We start from the raw sequence: 18466 nt of genomic DNA, 5'->3' as shown, positions 1-18466 counted from the left end.
CCCGCTACCTGTTGAGGCGTCCCTGAAAGTCGAAGCTGGGAGCCTCACAGTACAGCTGCCGGTTGGCGGCGAGGCCCCTCCTTCGTGCCATCACACACTGAAAGCCTCCCGCCACGTTCAGACAGCAAGGCCTGGGAAAAAAGAGAAGTTCGTCACAGACGGAAGAGAAGGGAATGATAGCAAACAACGTGTCCACAAGAGCGACGCGACTTCTAGAGAAGTTCTTCTAACTGGAAAAGTCCTGCATATCGCCACACGTCCACAAAGATTTACAGATGAAGAAAGAGCTTGTACACAGATGCGCGCTCACCTCACGGTGTTCCTCTATCTGACGTTTCGGTTCAACTCTTTTGACAGACAACACACATTATGTAACCCACAGAAACCTACCAGTCCTACTTTTACGGAATCACAAGTACTCAACCATGACTCTCTGTCCTTATCTATTTGTATGGTTAGTGGAACAACTGTATTCACGTGGAGGGCCGCATTCAAATTCCTGGGCTCCTCTTTGATCTCCAGAGCTTTCACCGAGACGGTCCACGAACTCATCGTTTGCACGGATCTCTCTCTGGTTTCTGCTTCTGCTCACCTGTAGAGGTCCGGACATGGATTTCTTCCTGCAGTCGGATAGCCCACAGCACACTCATTGATATCGACGCAACGGGGGGGGTGCAAGTTTCTTGGAGACGACTGAGCGGCCGCGAAGCCATCTGGACAGCTGCACTTCCATTTCTGGGTTGTTCCGTCAAGGCGGCAAACGTGATCTCCTGGGAAAGTGGAACCGCAAACGTTGCAGGCAATGAAACAAGCAGCGGCGTGAAGGTTGCGCGTTTTGCCCATCCTTTCGCACCGCTAAAAAGCATACACATTCCTAGCTTGCTGTGCATGCAAGAGCCCATACAAGCGAACATCAGCTGCTCGTTTACTGAAAAGAACGAAGCCAAGGCGCAGGACCCAACCTGCTACCCTCTGCACTGAAGACCCGAAGCACTTGTTTTTGTATCTCTACACGAATTCATATACTTAGTTACATATACGGGGGATTTTCCCGCTTTCCTTTGCTTCGTTTCTTCGCGGCTCGCTATTTCCCTACTGATTGCGCTCTTGTCTCCCTTCTCCGTTCCTTCTTGTTGCCCGTGTTCCTTCCTGTCTTCTCCGTTTTTGCCTCACCTTGACACTGAGAGGCATCTTCTTTGCACGACAGATTCGGCTGACACCCTCGCTTATCATTTCGTGGTTTGCTGTCCGGAGGACAGGTGCACTCGTACGTGCCGGGCAAGTTCGTACATCCATATTCACACAAGGCGGGGTTTTCTGCACATTCATCTATATCGACACATGCTCCCCTCTTCTCGACGCTCGGGCGATAGCCCTGCCGACACTGGCATGAATAAGTTCCGGGCAAGTTGACGCATAGTTGTTCACATCCGTGAAGACTAGGATCGAGACACTCGTTGATGTCGTCACACCGACCATCAGGCTGCAAAACAAAGCCGGGATAGCATCTGGGAAGGCAAAAAACGACAAGAAGAGATCGAAATGTTAAAGTCGCTCCAATGGGAGAGAGAAGTGCGCGCCTTCACGGTGTTCCAGTGGTGAGACCTTCCAAGGGTCAGGCAAAAAACGTTAATACCACACATGCATACCACACATGCATGCATCCATGCGGTATCATTTTACCAGCTTACATACTTTTTAACAGTTACCTACACATATGCATAGGCCTGTGAACACGTGCACCCTTACAAATGCACCTGCTCGAGGGTCTTTCTGTGAAACGTGGACCTTTGTGGACGATGAATATGCTGTGTCATTTCTTCCGACTCTGCATTCGCTTACCCACACTCATACTTCCCCACGAGATTCAGACACTTTTGGTCGCAGAGAGCCGGCCGCCCAGGGAGGAGCCTTCCCCCTTGCAGTTCCCGCTGCTGCTGGAGCCGAACAGCGGGCGTGACACCCTGGCCTTCTCTGTCCTTCGAAAAAAGAAGCTTTTTTGCGAGAAGACATTCGTCGATGTCTACGCAGCTGGCGGCATCCGCATCATATTCCAGCCCTTCGCTACACTGGCATTCATAACTTCCTGGCCGCAGGAACAGCACATGTGCACGCGATGGTCACTGTAGGAGCGTATGCACGTAGAAAATGCATGCTGAAAAATAGACATGTACCTGCGTATGCACATGTATGCATATAAACGAATCGACACAGATCGACCTGTCTACATGAACGACGTCAGCCTGGCTCCATCTCTCTGACTCTGTAGGTGCACGGCCCTGAGCAACTATGCACACGTGCACGTAAGCATATCGGTTTGCGCAGGTGTAACCCGTTGCGCACGCTTACCAGGTGTGTTAACGCAAATTAATTCGTCAATTTTGCATGCCCGGAATCCTGCTTTCTGAAATTCTGCACACTCATCAATGTCGACGCACTCTCCATTCCGGTCGGTTTGTGGTATAGACGGAGGGTCACTCCATGGTTGGCGCCTGAGAACCTCGAGATTTTTGACTACAGCGTACATCTCGTCACTCCACGTTTGTTGCTGAGATTCATCTCCTTCTGCTCTGTAGCTCACGAGTTCCTTTCCACTTCTTCTTCCGGGATCTTGCAAAATAGATCGGTTTTTCAGGTTTTCTCCTTCCCGCAACAGAGGCGAGAGTGAGCTAATTTGAATGGCTGTCGCCGGGGCAGTCGCGGACGACAGACTGCCGATGGCGTTAATCGCTTTATTTGCAGTTCCATACATGTGTGCAAATTGCATAGCTAAGTCTGCGATAGCCAGGGCTGTATCGGTGGCACTTCCAGAAGACGACTTGTGGCGCTGTGACGAAGCGGTGGAACTTGTCCCGGCGAGGGAAGTAAATGCGTCTAAAGCTTGAGCCCATTGGAGCCTTCTTTGAAGAGCAGAGGCAGACCCGTTTTCAAGTTCCCCCTCCTTTCCTTCCCTCGCCGTCTTCCTCTCTTCTCTCGGACTCTTCCCGTCTAGATCCCGAGGGGAAAAAACAAGGCCACGTCTTGGCTGCCGCGTCTGCAGCCTTCTGTTCGTTGCCGGTGCTCCAGTGTAGGACTGCCTAGTCTCCTCTCCAAAACCATCGGCATTCCTGTCAGCGAAGCTGGCACTTGTGCGCGTCAAGTACGAATACACGGGTGTGTGCAATCGACCTTGTGATTCAGACTCTTTAACCCAAGTCGAGATAAACTCCTTGGCTTCCTGCGAGCCCCCTCTAGGACCCGGTGAAGAATCGCGCGTGGCGTTTGATGATGCTGCTGGGACAAACCTGAAGCCCTGTGCGCAACTGCACGTATAGCTTCCAGGCGTATTTGTGCATGCTTCCGATCCATCTGAGGCACACGCTGGCCTGCCATCTCCTAAGCCCTCCACGCACTCATCGCGATCGACGCATTTGCGCGGATCGTCAGCACCTCTCTTGTACCCAGGATTGCAGTGGCACTGGAAGGCACCCGGCAGGTTTTCACATCGGTGTTCACAGATGTTCTCATCCAGCGCGCACTCGTCGACATCTGTGCAAGATCGGCCGTCTTCGCCGAGGGTGAAGCCTGTGGCCACAGAGAGACACCGGCAAAAAGAAGGCATCTTCTGCAGGGAAACCGCCGGTCTCCCTCGACGAGAACTGCACGACGACTTTCCACTTCGCTGCGGGTTTGCCATTTAGCAGAGGAAAAGAGAGGCGAGAAGACTGGTTGCAGCAGCTCTTCATGTACAAGCTTGACACCATACCGCGCAATAGTTACGTGTGGGGGAGCTGACAGGGCAAACAACGTACACATTCCTGTTTCATCAGGTACTACTCGATTCACCTGGCATGCCCTTACTCAAGACAAACCGAGTCTCGAATGCGGACAAGGCAACCCAGTTCCGCCTCCATGTAAATATATATTTTTATATATATATTTATATATTTATTTGTGTGCCCATATATATATATATATATATTAGTATAATTATAGAAACACATATATATATATATATATATATATTTGTTTATTTATCTATTGGTATAAGAAGACCCATCACTGTATACATACACGTATATATATATATATATGCATCGGTGCACACCCTTGCAAAGTCTTTGTCAGGAACGTCATGCGGTGCTGACCGCTTGAGAAGTCCGGGCGACTTGTCGTGAGGGACGTGATTTTTTTTCGCCGCGCCTACCTGCAGCGCAGTCGCAGAAGAAGGTTCCCGGTGTATTTACGCAGACGTGTTGGCACCCGCCGTTTGCGGTTAGGCATTCATTGATGTCCTGGCAATCTTTTCCGTTCGCTTTAAGCTTGTATCCATCGTAGCAGCCGCATGCATATCCAGGGGCGAAATCCTTGCATATTTGTTCACAGCCCGCCTGGCCTGTGGCGCACTCGTCAATATTGGAGCATCCGGTCCCCTTTGTTCTTCCGTCGCCTTCAAATCCCTCTTTGCAGGTGCACCTTGGAATGGCGTTCAGTATGTCGAAAACAGAATCTGGAGCCGCGTCGGAGAAGCACGTGGCATTAGGATCACAGTAGTTCCGCGCGAGACAACAGACGCCCTCCGTTTTTGGGTCACACGTCGCGATATCTGCCATGAGCGTCCCTAATTGCTGGATGCCAGGACTCCCTTCGCCGGAACCATTCAAGCCGAGAAAGCCTCCAGAAGACGACCGCGATGGGAGGAGGCCTGAGAGAAAACCAGGAGCCTGCTGAGGCGCCAACTCCGGAGCAGTAAATACGACACCATTTGCGTTGCCAGGCGGAGAGGCAGAATACAGATACTGGTAGTTTGAAGTGTTGGGCACTCCAGGCGGGCCGCTTTCGGGTAGGGGGGGAGAGTACAGAGCGCCAGCTCGCGGGTCCGCGGCCGGAGCGACGGCGAGAGAGGAGACAGAGAGAGGCATCGGGAGAGCATTTGACGACTGGGAGGGGACGGGAGAGAGACTGGGAGGCACCAGAATGCCCGGGGACGAAGGAGGGTACGACTGAGTCGACAGGGAGGAAGGGGAAGGAACCCTACCCCGCGCTGGGGGCTGTATGCTAGGGGGTGTACTGTCTGGGATAACTGCTGAATGAGAAGGGGAAAAGTGAAAGCCAGATGGAGGCGGCGAAGGCGACGGCGGTCCAACGCCTGCCAGCAGACCAGGGACACAGGAGACAAAGAAAGGCTTTTCCGGCTTTGGACAGGGACTTGGAGCCGGATGGAGGGTGACTGATGCACCGGACGAGTCTAAGCGCCTTTCCGTGTAACTGCGTTAAAAGGATCTGGGTCACCCCCTTGTTTGTCGTCGGACACATTACGTCCGTGTCCCCGACGGGTCATACAAGTAATACGCCTCCATTTACAGCCTAGTTTCCCATTTTCTTCTTCTTTTCAGAGGAAACAGCAGGACCCTAGTGCTCACACCGAGTTCCAACCACAGTACCGGGCGATAGCGTCACGAGTGCATTGAATAATAGATCATTGTCACACAGTCTGCTGGTAAAGCCTGCACATGCTCCGCCTACACCAAGGCTAAGCACATTTCCACTCCAGATCTGAATTACATCTAGACATTCACTCACGCGCGTCTATCACACGTGTAAGTGTACACGGACGCATCAGACATACCGGATTTTTTTACATACACATGCATAACACGTAAATACGTAAGTATGCGGATGAGTTAAGTTGGGCATACCCGCTGGGCTAGCAGCAACTCCTGATATAGTGCTGGTTGATGAGCACCTGCCGCTCTTTCCCTCTCCCTGGCCTTGGCGGAAATCGCTTAGGAAAGCAACAGCAATGAGTGGCCAGAGGACCAGAAAAACGTTCGGTTTGCGAGGCCGAAACCCCACGGGCGAGAAATGGCCGAAGCCCTGATGACTTTCGACGGGTACCATCATTATTGTATGTTTATTTAAAAAAAGCAAGAAACGTTGATAAATGTGAATATATATTGCGTAAGTCTGGAGTAGATAGCGCATACATGGATGATAAAAATTCACTTATGCTCTAATTTGTCTACCGTTATCATATCCTTTGGATGATGCAGAAACCGTCGTATGTTGGAATGTACAGTGCGGTCCTGTACTCATGTATAGCAGTTCCTCAGAGTCTCTTCTGCTGCATGATTCTATACGACGTGGTGGAAAATACCGGACACGCGACATTCTATTACGGGCTCGTTACGCTACATCATACTTTATTGTGCAAACATCCGTGTGAAATCGAAGCACGGGCGGTAAGGCGTCTTCCGCCAGCCTGTCCAGGGAGTTTTGTCACGGACCACGCACGTTTCACGAAACGTGGTGAAGGCTGACACACAGCTGCGCGCGTATCTGCTCCCCAAAATACACATAGATACATAACTAGATACCTACGAAGATGGTTCCAACATGTACAGACATGCAGCTCTACATGTAAGGTCGACTCTCAGTCTATAAACATAACGAGGCGGTAGGAGTTGCTTGTCAGGGGCGTTCACAGGGGACTCGAGATGTGTTCGCGGTGACACACATTCGATTCGAACATCCCTGTCATTTCGCCTTTATCGTTCCCGAAAGGGTATCAGCAGGCTGCTTTCCCGAGTCCGCTCCTCGCTTCCCTTGCACCCTCTCTCGGATGGTCGGAGCAGCTATCCCAGACAACTCATGGATGCCGGGAGAGCGTCGAGGTAATGGAAAAGTTACCACCTTTTCCCTGGAAAGGGGGTAAATAGAGAGGCAAGGAGAAGGCGAGGACAGAATTTTACAACTGCGTGGCAGGTGAGTTTACGGGGGACCGGTCCGGGGGAGAGGCGCCGCAAAGTGAATCTAGCTGGCGCAAATCCCCTTGAAATGAGTTAGCGGGGAGCGAAGAACTAGGCAAGAGAGAGATGGTCAGCTTAATCGCCCGACACAAAACGATGGTGGAGAGAGGAAGACGTAGAAAACGCCGCTGAGAAAACTGGGCGACGCACAGCCAAGAAAAAACGATTCCCTCAGGAATCTCCTTTCACTCCCACCTGCACATGAGTAACGACGACACACACCTAGAGAGAGAAGTATCTAGCACCGCATATATCGGTACACCTATCCTCAATGGATGCTCGAGCAAGTGTGTGGCACGTGCACATGGCTGTACGGGAGAAAATACTCGCTCAGACTTTGGGATAAATAGTCGGCAGCGAAATGATTGCCTGTTTCTGCGAGGGGCGTAAAACGCTTGAGACAGAGGCCTTTTCTCGTCTCTCAGACGGCACCTCTGAAGAAATGTGAAGAAGCGGGAAATGGAGAACCACGTAAAATAGATAACTCGGTAAGGCACCCGCACATTCAGGGATGCAGGACAAGAAGAACTCAAAATACCAGCGGTATTGCCTGTCACCTGTAGACGTGGGATGCGAGGAACAGCGACGGTGCAGGTAAGAAGCCCTTTCGCGGGAACGAGGAACTAGGTAAGTTCAGAACGGCGGCGACTTTTGATACGTTCCTCTAGACGAGAAATGGTCTTGGGAAAGAAGCACAAAGAAGCTGTCTTTGTAACGAGAGACCCTCGATTGAGGGCATGCGCCAGAAAGGATTCACCTGTGTGTTCCAGATAAAAAATCAACGGTGTCTGCGAGACAGGACACTTCAGATATGGCCTTGACCGAGCGTCTAGCGCAATGGAGAGAGAGGACACCACTGAACGAACGTGGTGATAAAACTGCTTGGGTGTCCGAACCTCCTGAGCCTGTGTACGCCAAAGAGACCACGTCTGGGTCCTTACGAATAAACCGCAGAAGAATGCATACCCGTGGACGAAAAGAAACACCCAGCAGGAAGGGTTCTTACCAGGAAGTAAAAACGTTTCCCTTTCATGTGTAGCACGGAGATGAAGGGGCGGCCAAAAAGCCAAAAACAGAGAAGGAAGAAAAGCAGCAAGATGCGATGGAGTCCACAGCCTCAGGGACTATTCTCCTGTGCCACGTTTGTTAACTCCTTTGACCGATGTTTGTATTGTTGACGAGCTCGACATGGAGACCCGACTGAAGGGACAATTGCATTGATATGTGGTCTTCTTTGGTCATGTAGACTACACCTACACTCTCAACTACGTTGATCGGAGACAGAACACAAAGCCACAAAGCATGGGGTCTGCGTCGACTTCTTGACGCTTACGCTTTTCCCTAATTGTACCTGAATCGCTCCACACACAGGACGCTACATCTCGAAGCATACTCCGGCTTATCCGAAAGCCGCACCTGGCTGTCTGATGGATATCGAAGAGAAAGTTGACTCGGTTTTCGATTTCCTTTGCCGCCTTCAATAATGTACATGCACATCTTGAGGGCGAGGAAAAGGTACGGTTTGGACCGTCTGTCCACTTTGATGCATACAGGGTGGACTCGCCAGATGGACAGAATGCGCCCGGCTAGAAAGCAGCCTGGATATGTCCTGGCAGAAACGAACAATATGCCAAGAACCTATTTGCTGTTATCAAACTGTCTAGTTGAGAGAACTCGCCATTTGACAAGTAGCCGTCTCGGCGAAAAGAGTCAGAAGTAACAAGCTGCGTGCGAGGGCCTGCGAGTCCAGAGATCTTTCAGGCTTAAAATACTGCGAAATGCCCCCCGAGTGTACGGCAATCATACGGAACTTGGTTGTCTGTATCCCACAACTGGAGCCCTATTCAGCATCCCGGTGGTCCCTTGAGGACAAAGGCGAACTATGACTTTAAAAACCGCTACTGCTGGGGTGCATGATTGTGGAGAGGCACTAGAGAATCCAGTTCTCAAACTGGATGAGCGAGAGAAGACGCGAGCACGAAAAAGCGAGCGATTGCACAACGAAGCAGCAGCCTACCCCAATAGGTAGGCACGGGTTCCCATCCACAATGGTGCACATCACGTTTCTGAGCCTTTCTTAAAACCAATGCTTCTTTCCTTTTCTTTACGGCGGAACAGTCTGCCCGCCAGGGATGCCAACATGTACAAATCCATTGTGCAAAAAGTGCACCGAAGCTCGTGTGAGCGAACGGCAGTTGCCCCTGTGTTTCTCTGTTTCATGATGCACGTGTACACCAGTCTAGGACATGGTGTGTGCCTGGCATGCATTCTAACCACCGTGAGGTTCTGGTCGTGGTTTTGAAGTGATACCATTCAAAACGGGTGGTTTTTAGCATTTACGTGATCAACAGGCAAACGAAATGCCTGCTTCGGTCGTAGAGCTTTCTCCCCGGGACGTGGGCTCTCCACATGTAGTACGCATCGCGTCTACGGCCGGCCATACACAGGAAACGACGGATTCTGGAGGCTACTCCTTTGTGTTTTGTCTAGGCCGATAACTGTGGACGGGAGATCGACAAGACCAATGGCTGAAACAAGCAGGGAGCAGATATTCAGGATCTTTGTAACCCGGCAACGCTGACTTGCAGGTGTCCTGTTAGCCACACTTATCTTTCTCTACGAGTTGCCGCTCACGCTCTGAGAGCCGTCTGTTCCTGTGGCATCGAAGCATCCACAGAATCAGTTCTCACAGGCATCAACCAAAGGAGTGGGTGAGGTTCGCATGACTCTCCACATTCTTCGCTTCTACAAACGGACCAGGAGCACATTGCATAAACTTTGGTTACACAAAGCATAATAATCCACACAAAAAAGACACACTCGTGATGGGATCTGCCGCGGTACAACGCAGCACTGCGTCGCGGGACATGCATATCTAAATGTCTATATATATACACAGGTACACATAACACGGACAGCCGTGAAAAGATGCACACACAAACATGTTCCGGCGCATATGCAGATAGCTCAACGAACATACAGGATTAGTACGAACTCTTGCTTATACGTATGACGGGCCTTGCCAGTCCCCTCCGGGATTTTCGGAAATGCCTCTTGGAGGCCGACTCGACGCGAACTTGCAGCAGCGCTCATTGACTGACGAGTGGCGAGCCGATGCAGTCGAGCCCACAGAGGGAAACTCTCTCCAACCCCGTGGCACGCCCCGGCACGTTGCAAACAGTGACGCGGACACACCCCAGCATTCACGGATACACCTACACATGCATCTATTTATGTCTAAATATCCAGGTGGACATTCACATGTTTGGTCCTAACGCAAACCTAAGGCACGGGCCAACGTGTGCCCTTGCCGCCCTGCACAGGACTTGATTCTCAGAGGCGAACATGGCTGTTTTCTGCAGCATGACGTTCCATCCAAAGTCACGAATAACGATTTCTGCATGCACAAACAGTATCATTACATTTCCCCTACCGTAAACACAGATTTACGGCGCTCGAAGAGAAAGCGCCTGGCCGACGTGGCAAAAAACGTCCCCTGTCTAACTCCGCAGTTCACGCGCCGCCCCCGTGCCCATCACTGACTCCGGACCCCGAGGTGAATAAAAAAAGCGGCGAAGAAAAACCGCCACCGTTGGGTGCCTGTCTACGGATTTGCGCGTTGCCATTCATACCGGCACACGAGGATTGGCAGAGATACACACATGCAAGTCGCATTTTCTGAGAGGCAAACACGCGTACGCGTTAGAATCGACTTCAAACGGCGGCCGAAATCGATATTCCCTTGATATACACATATATAGACATTTATAGTTGAAAACACACGCTATGGGTTTCGACTCTCTACTGGCCATCAACTCCTCGACTGTACGCGTTCACACAAGCATTTTCCGGCGAAGGCGGCTCGTGGCCAGCGTTGCCACTGCCCTCGTATCTTTCTCCCTCAACCTGCGTCTCCGGCTCCAAGACGAAGGCATCTCGAGACTTCCAAAAACAGGACACCAGCGTTTTTTTTAGCTGCTGTCTTCTCCCCCGTGACTTCCGCATGGGGCCCACACAGCTTCTGGTGTCTCTCCCCCCCGCACGGCTACCCGCGCCGGGTCTCCAGTCTCTCTCGCTCTCTTTTGCTCTAGATTCGCGCAGCTCCTCACACCCAGTCGGCTTGTGTGAAGCAAGGTCGTCGACGCCCGTACCCCGCGGAGACACCTCGAGCCCTCCGGTTTCTTCTCTCTCACCGCTGCCTTCCTGTTGTCCTAGACCCCGTTCCAATTCTTGTCTGTCGCTGCGTTCATTCCAGTCTCCCTTCTCGCACCCGTCCCATGGAGAACCGAGAAACTCGTCTTTGCCCCTCGCGCGTGCTCCCTGCGCATCTGCCGCGCCGGCGGGGGCTATGGCCTCTCCACCTCGACGAGACTCTTGCTCGGGTCCGACAGGTGGGGCTCGTCCACATGCAAAGTACGGACTCGAGAGCGACGCATTTGCAGAAGCTGACACAGTCGCCGAGGACCGCGTCCTCTGCAGCGATCCCGACGCGAAAGTGTCGCCTGGTGAGCCTGGTTCGTTCTCAGTCTTTCTCTCTGTGTCGCTTAGCGAGGAACACTTCGCCAACCTCACTGGGCTGCGAACCGCTCGACTGTCTTCCCTGTCACCCCGCGATGTTCCCTCGTCCAGCGGACGTGCGTCTGGGCGAACCTTCCCTGCTTCTCGCCGTCCAGGTCCACCGCCTTCGACTTTTTCTTCGAGAGGGCGTTCCGGCGTACCCCCGAAGCGACGGTCAGTTCCCTTTGTCTCGGTCTCACCGGCATCGATTTGTCCACTCGCGTCGAATGCGTCGGCTGCCTCGTCCTCAGTTTCTTCCGAGTCCGAACACAAAACGCGGGCACTGTCCACCTCGCTCCTCACTGCGAAACTCACGAGCTCCACGCTTTTCTCGTCGTTCTCGGAGTCGGGGGTTGCGACACTCTCTCGCGCGACGTCTTCAGCCAGGGGGGACAAACGGCCCTCCACAGACGCCTGCAGAACGGCGGACAGCGGACTGGGGAAGAAGTTTTCCGGCTTCAAAATCCCGCACACCGAGTCGGCGTTCAGCTGAATTTGCGCCGCCTTTCTCTCCTCCACATCGCCTGAACCCGCGAGGCTGTCGAACAAGGGCGTTCCGCACGCGCGGGGATGGAGCAGAGAAGAGGGAGACCGCCCTGGAAGAGCATCCACCGGCAAACAGCGAGCCTCTGGAATCCCTGTTTCGCTCGAGAGCACGCCTCTGTCGGCCACGGGAAGGCGCCCTGTGGGACTGGTCGACCCTCTCTCTGGCTCCAGAACACTCGACTCACTTGGGCACTCCGAGAGCGCCGCTCGGTTCTGAGCACCCCCTTGCAGAGGGCACCGCTCTTCGTGAAGCGTGTTCTGGGAGGGCGAAGCTGGGGAGGTGAAGTCTCCAGACACCCCCGCGTCGGGTGTAGAATCCGCCTTTTCTGGCTGCTCGTCCCCTCTCCGTTTCTGGGTTTCTGCCCGGCGTACGTCTAGGGGACTCCCTTCCTGCTCGACTGCGTTGCCTGCCAGGGGACCACAGTCGAGAGACCCTCCGCCAGCTGGGAACGAGGAAGGCGGCAGATTCCCTGGGAGTGACGGAGCACTCGCACGGCCGCTGCTTGCCTTTTCTGCTGGAGTTACACTCTGCCCTCTGCTGTCTCCTCCGCTCCGAACGCCTGCGCGCGCGGGAGATTCACTGTCTCTCTGCGAGGGCCCGCCAGCACACGCCGGCTGCTCCGCTGGTAGGCTCCGCGCATCCACTCGCGGAGAAGTTCCGTGGTTCACCCCAGTAGCGGTCTCCGCTTCGAACTCCGTCGAGAGCTTCCCCGAAGAAGCGACTCTGGGATCTGCGCATGCAGTGCTCAGACGGCCGGCAGGGACAGCCTGGTTGGTCGAAGGCGCTTTGCCGAGCTGCGGTCCGCGATGAGAGTCGAGAGGTCTTTGCCTCCCGAGCCACTGTCTCCTTCGAACCGCAACACTTTGCAAATGCGACACGGGGGCCTGTCTCTCCCCTCCTGTATGGCCTTGCTTCTCCCGCTCCTTCAGTCCCCTTCCGCGGGAATATCTTCGAGAGAGGAACCGCCTTCGGCGGGGCCGCCCCACACCTTCGTCGGGCCTTTCTGCACGCGAGTGGGGTGAGGACTGGGAGTCTGAGACACTCCCACAGGGCGATGCGGCCACAGGGGGAGAGAGCCCTGGGGGAAGCTCTTGGAAGGATTGGTCTCGACAGTGAGGAGTCACATCAGCTCGGCCTGGCGCTCGCGCGCTCTCCCCTCCGGCCTGTAGGCTATACCTGCGGTAGTCCCCTGTCTCTCCTCCTAACGAAAACGTCACGCCCCAAAGCTGTCCCGTCTCCGTTGGGGACACCCATAACGTGTCTCCTTTTGTCCAGGACCGCGGCCGAAACGTTTCGGGGTGGCGAAGAGCAGACGAAGTTGCCTCTGCGGGCAAGGCGACATCCAGCTGCGTGCTCCCGCGGCCACCTGCCGTTCCAGGGGACTGCGTGCGCCACCGCCCGAGTCGCAAGGCCCGCCACGGGGCGCATGCCCTGTGCGTCGCAGCCCCCGAGAGCGAGGCGAACCGCCGCATGGAAGAGACAGACGGAGAGACAGTCGCCTCCGCGTTCTTCTCAGCAGGCGAAAGCTGCCCGAAGACCTGGGAGGGACGGCCCTCGGCCATTTCTCTCTTGTCCGTCTCGCTGTCGCGTGAGCCGAACAGCCGACGACTCACGGACGCGCCGCTGCCGTCTCCCTTTCCTCTCTCCGCACGCGGCTTGCGCCACCTTCGGCCTGTCTCCTTTCCCCGGCGGACCTCAGAGAGTGCAGGAGGCGCGGAGAAGACACGCGTCTCCTCGGCTCCTTCGTGAGACGTGGAGTCGCCCTTTGAATAGCCGGAGCTCGACCGAGCAGCGAGCGCCGCACTCGACCGACTTGCGTTTTTCGATTTTCGCCGCAAAACGCGAGCTTTCCCCGCAGCCAGGCGACGACGCCCTTTCCCCCACGGCTCCTCCGCCGACAGCCACCCTTCGTCGCCAGCGCGCCTTTCAGGCGGAAAGACAGCAGCATTAGGCAATCGCGTCAACAGCCCTTGGACAGGATCCCGGTCGCCTGCAGAGAGCCGGAGCTTTCTTTTCCAGAGAACGAAAGCCAGTGACGAAGACGCCGACAGCGAGAGCGTCGGCTCCTCTTCCTCATTTCCTCCTCTCTTTCTTCTCTTGAAACGCTCTCCTCTCCTTTTCGAGCGGGGAGCAGCCGGCACGCGGCCCTCGCCCCCTTCACCAGACGATGCAGCCGGAAACTCGCCGTCGGGGGCCGCCGTCTCCCGAGCGCCGACGGCCAAATTTGTTGGAATCGGCGTTTCCGATTCTTTCGGAGACACACCATTTGCGAACAGGCACGCCGTCGACGAGTCTGGTGCGGCGGATAGGGGTGACCCCGCTGCGGCGGGTGCGTCTCGGGTCTTCCAGGCGGGCGTTTCTTCGCCTTTTCTTCCCAAAGTGCTCTCTTCGTCCGAGGGCCCAGCGCCCACCGCACGCTCCCCTTCGTCTGTCGGATTCCGCGTCGCTTCGTGGTCTGCCGACCCCAAACGCTTTGCACGCCCTTCCTTTCCTGCCTCCGCCGTTCGGGCCCCTTGACGTGTCTCCTCTTCCACCTCGGTGTGCCGTCCGTCGATCTGGAGCCCAACCGGTTCCTCTCTCCGCCCCTCGGTCTGACCCAGCGAAGCTTTGCCGCATGCAGCGCTTCCCGCCTCAGCGTTTGAGTCCTCTGCGCCCTCTCTCTCTACCTCTCCCTGAGTGTGGTCCTCTTTTTCGTGCACAGACGCGCCTTCTTCTCGAATCTCCTCCAAGCACGCAATGCGCGAAGGCGAGTCTTCCCCGCCCGAATGTGCTGCGAGGAGACTTGCGGCCTTCTCTGCTGCCCAGCGCTCGCGTACCTGCGCCATCGAGGTCGTCGGCTGAAAGCAGCTCTGAGAGGGACTCGGAAGAGATGAGTGAAGGGAAGAGAGAGGCGACAGCGCGGCAGAGACGGGCCGCGAAGCAAGGAAGGAAGAAGCGCAGCCCGAAGGAACAGGAGAGACAGGAGAGACGGCAGAGGTAGGCGGGAGAGAGCGAGAGGGAGACGAGACTGTACGAGGATGCGAAGACGGAAAACGGTCACACAGCGAGTGCGTTCTTTGAAGTGTGGGAGACTCGGAGAGGCGGTAAGGCGACGCGGCGAGCGAGAGACGCACGCCTCGCTCCCTCTCTTCTCTCTCTAGCCCTTCTGCCGGTCGACCAAACCGTTGGTTCAGCCACTCCGCAGTCGTGGCAGGAAGAGAGAGAGAATGGACCGCAGACGCCCAATAGGCAAAGCGCGCAGGTTTCCCAGGGAGACACTCGCTTCCCTTCAGAGACAGCTCGCTCCCTCCAGAGGACGCCGCGACAGAGGCGGAACAGGAAGAGCGAGATGCAGAAACAGACGATGACGACAGGTCAGGAGACGCAGTCCGCGAAGGCGGCAGGTGCCTGTCGCACAGGTGGCCGTTGTAGGTGGGTGAGGACGTTGCTGTGGAGCCGCAGGGGGAGGGAGTAGCTAGACAGTGCGGCGGAACGAGAGAAGAATGCAGAGAGAAACCCGTGTGGACCGACGGCGGCGCCTCCTGGTGCAGAAAGGCTAGACTGTCCCACCGGATTTTCTCGGCAGGCGTGTCGGGTTCGAAGGGCCCTGGAAAGAACCGGAAGGGAAACCAGCCCTGGAGACACACGCCCGCAGAGGAAATCGAAACCAGAAATGTTAGGCGAGAGTCCCATACCACGTCTGCGCGCAAAACGGAACACCGGAAAGAACCCAGAAATCGGCGCCACCCGGAAGTCTGTCGGAACCCCTTCCGAACGCCTCGTTGCTCTCTCTCGATCTCAACAGGCTGTACACAAAAAAACTGGACGCTCACCATGGCCTCCCTGTCCCTTTATCTGTCTGCCCAACTGTCTCTGACCATACCCATATCGATTCCTTACGTATACTCGTGTATACACGCATGCATACGCCTGTCATGTCGCCGTCTCTCTGTGTCCCCTGTGCCTCGTTCTCTTCCCACTGTCTGACCCGCGGTGCCAGTCTCTGTTGCTTGACCGGCTTGTCTCTCTGTCTCTGTGTGCTGTGTCCTTTCCCCCCTTTCCATGCTTCTCCCGGCGCGCGAGGCCGTGAAACCCTACACCGTCGTCGCGTGCTCACTTGTTCAATGTTCGGTTGCGAGCCGCCGTACTTGGCTTCGAGTTGATGGCAGGCGAAGTTAGCTTTTCGTTCGTCTATCCAAGCTTCCGGACTCCCAAAGACGCGCAGTTTCTTCGCACTACTTGCGGGCATGGCGGCCAGGAGCGGCCGCGAGAGCATGTGGAAGAAGCGCGGCGTGTTGAGCAGATAAAAGCGATACATGCGCCCGCGATACGAGGCTTGGAGGAGGCTGAGCAGCCGTAGAAGAAGCGCGACGGGAAAAGAGGAAAACGACGTCCCTTTGCAGTCGCAAAGAATGGACCAGGACTCCACTCTTCCTGCGACACACAGATGCCTGCAGAAAGAAAGACACGCAGCGGCACGTGCAGTTTCCCAGCGCGGGGTCAGAGGAGCGTCGACACGATTCGACTGCTGAACGCAGGTTGAACGCAGACCAAAGACAGCGCAGGCTCTTGGACAGAGAGTCCCCATGGTAGTACATATCCGAGGAAGGCAGTGGCTATAGTAAGCAGATAAAAAACTAAAGCAGACATCCAAGCGGGAGACCCACGACACGCATGAACACAAAAGGGGGCAGTGGAGAGCGGGAGGAGCGCGTGGATGGGACGGTGAGACAGATGAGACAGACGACTGCCTGGCGAAAAAAAGAGAAGAGCTAGAGGAGACACCACCCAGAGAGACGGACAGGCAACGCGAGTGCGCGACTCGACCCGACCACGGCGCATTTGGTGGACCGCGCGCTCTTCCTGATGGCAGCAGGGTTTAGGTGTTTCCGTCCCTGCCGTTGCGCCCGAAGGACGCCTCGCGTCTCGAGAAGACACAACGGTCCCGCCCGCACGGACACAGACACGCGCCGTGGGATGACGACAAAACGCACACGCCGTGCCTACCTCAGGAAAAATTCGAGGCAGAAGATGATAGCGCGCGTAACAGGGTCTTCTTCAATGTCCCGTCCTGACTGCTGTTGCACACGTTGCATCTTCTCGACGCAAATGATCAGCAGGGGACGGAGACATTTGTCTCGGCCGTGCCAGTAGGCGACACCCTGGTCGCGAATCAGGGGCAACACCTCGGAGAGATAAACCTGAATGGAGAGAGCACAGCACGAGAGCAGCGCTTCTGGAAGTTTGCATTCGCGGGGAAACAGAACAGCGAGGAAAAGACAAGGGAATAAATCCACTCCTCGCACCCGCTTTATCAACAGCACGCGACCTGCGGCAAGGGGCAGCGCTACTCTCTGAGTGTCCCGACAGCAGACATGCACAGGCATGTGTGTCACCCCCTTTTTGCCTCTTCCACTGTATACGCGCTTCGCGAGCTTCGCACGCTGCGACAGTTTCTTCTAGAGGCTGCCTTTGTCGCTTTGTGCGTGTGGGTGTCCGACTCTGTAGAAAAGCCCGTGTGCCTGCTCGTTCCTCTCTTTCTCTGGCGCTTCCCCCATTCTCACAATCAGCCCTTTCCGATGGATCTTTATTCTGTCCTGGCTGCTTCTCTTCCTCACGTCCCTCTGCTGCCGTGTCTGTGTGTCAGGCAGACACCTACCGGGAGGTGTTGCGTGCGGAACACAAGCGCCGACTGCATGAGGTCAATCGTTTTGTTGATGTCGAACCCACTGCTGTACAGAAAGCGAAGAATCTGTTGTTCAATCCAGACGGTGGCGTTTTCCCCGTCGGCTCCGCGCTTCTCCCCGTCCCTCCATGCGGCGCCTCCTGCCGAGAGTCGACCAGGCGCCTTGCGCAGTTCCGCGACGACCCTGTCGATCGCCGCTTGCTCCACCTCGTTTACTGGCGAGTTTCCAAAGATGTGGCGTTCGCGGCCCAGAAGGTCTCGGCCTTCCCCGCGCAGACCGCCGGCAGCAGGCGAAGAGGAGGTAGAGAGACAGCCTGCATTCGCAGCTGTCTGGGGAGAGTCCCCACATGCGGCGACGAAGGGATCGAACAGGAGCGCCTCCTCGGGCAAGGTCCATTTCCCCAGAGCCGAGCTGTTCTGGACTGCAATGTCACCGCAGAGACTCTCTCTGTCTTCGCGTCCCTTGTGCTCGCGGGCGCCTTCTCCCGCGTCCGCCTGCTTCCCTAAACAGATCTGCCCGAGCAGCGGAGTCAAGTGGGGAGGGAGGCACGCGAAAGGAGGCGGAGGCAGAAGAAGGCCGAGATGCCTCAGCGCACATTCCTGAGACGGCGACGACGACCTCAGACTCGAAGCCGCAGAAAGAACCGATGAAGACGAGCAGGAGCGATTCATTTTGGAACGAGAGACCGAGAGGGGGTGCAAAAAGAGAAGAGGGGGGAACGGATAAATGCAAGCTCTGACAGAGTAGACTCTGGTTCTACCAGGAAAGGAGGACAGAAGACGGGAAGATGTACCCACGTCCCTGAATACCGGTAGGTCGGTTTCCAGGTGTGGCGTTTGCTGTCAATCGACGCTGTCGATGTCCACGCTAGCCTCGTCGATAACGCCAGCATTCGCCACGGCACCTGA

The 18466-nt window shown here is 55.5% G+C and overlaps 2 protein-coding genes across 2 annotated transcripts; both read right to left on the bottom strand.

The window, feature by feature from the left end:
• Positions 1-4: 4 nt before the first annotated feature.
• NCLIV_022530 (putative fibrillin-2 precursor) lies at positions 5-4901 on the bottom strand (the record flags this gene model as incomplete). Its single annotated transcript, XM_003882447.1, has 6 exons — positions 5-131; positions 593-770; positions 1174-1508; positions 1843-2031; positions 3393-3564; positions 4187-4901. The coding sequence occupies 6 exons, from the start codon at positions 4899-4901 to the stop codon at positions 5-7; spliced, it is 1716 nt and encodes a 571-aa protein (XP_003882496.1).
• A 5688-nt stretch (positions 4902-10589) lies between these two features.
• Positions 10590-18229, bottom strand: NCLIV_022520 (conserved hypothetical protein; the record flags this gene model as incomplete). The annotated part of the gene is made up of 4 exons (XM_003882446.1): positions 10590-15506; positions 15989-16217; positions 16879-17072; positions 17531-18229. The coding sequence occupies 4 exons, from the start codon at positions 18227-18229 to the stop codon at positions 10590-10592; spliced, it is 6039 nt and encodes a 2012-aa protein (XP_003882495.1).
• Between the last annotated feature and the right edge of the window lie 237 nt (positions 18230-18466).

The sequence above is a fragment of the Neospora caninum genome, chromosome VIIa (assembly GCF_000208865.1).
Source record: "Neospora caninum Liverpool complete genome, chromosome VIIa".
Lineage (NCBI taxonomy): Eukaryota > Apicomplexa > Conoidasida > Eucoccidiorida > Sarcocystidae > Neospora > Neospora caninum.
Note: the sequence above shows the minus strand (reverse complement) of the source record. Positions and strands in the feature narration are given on the sequence as shown.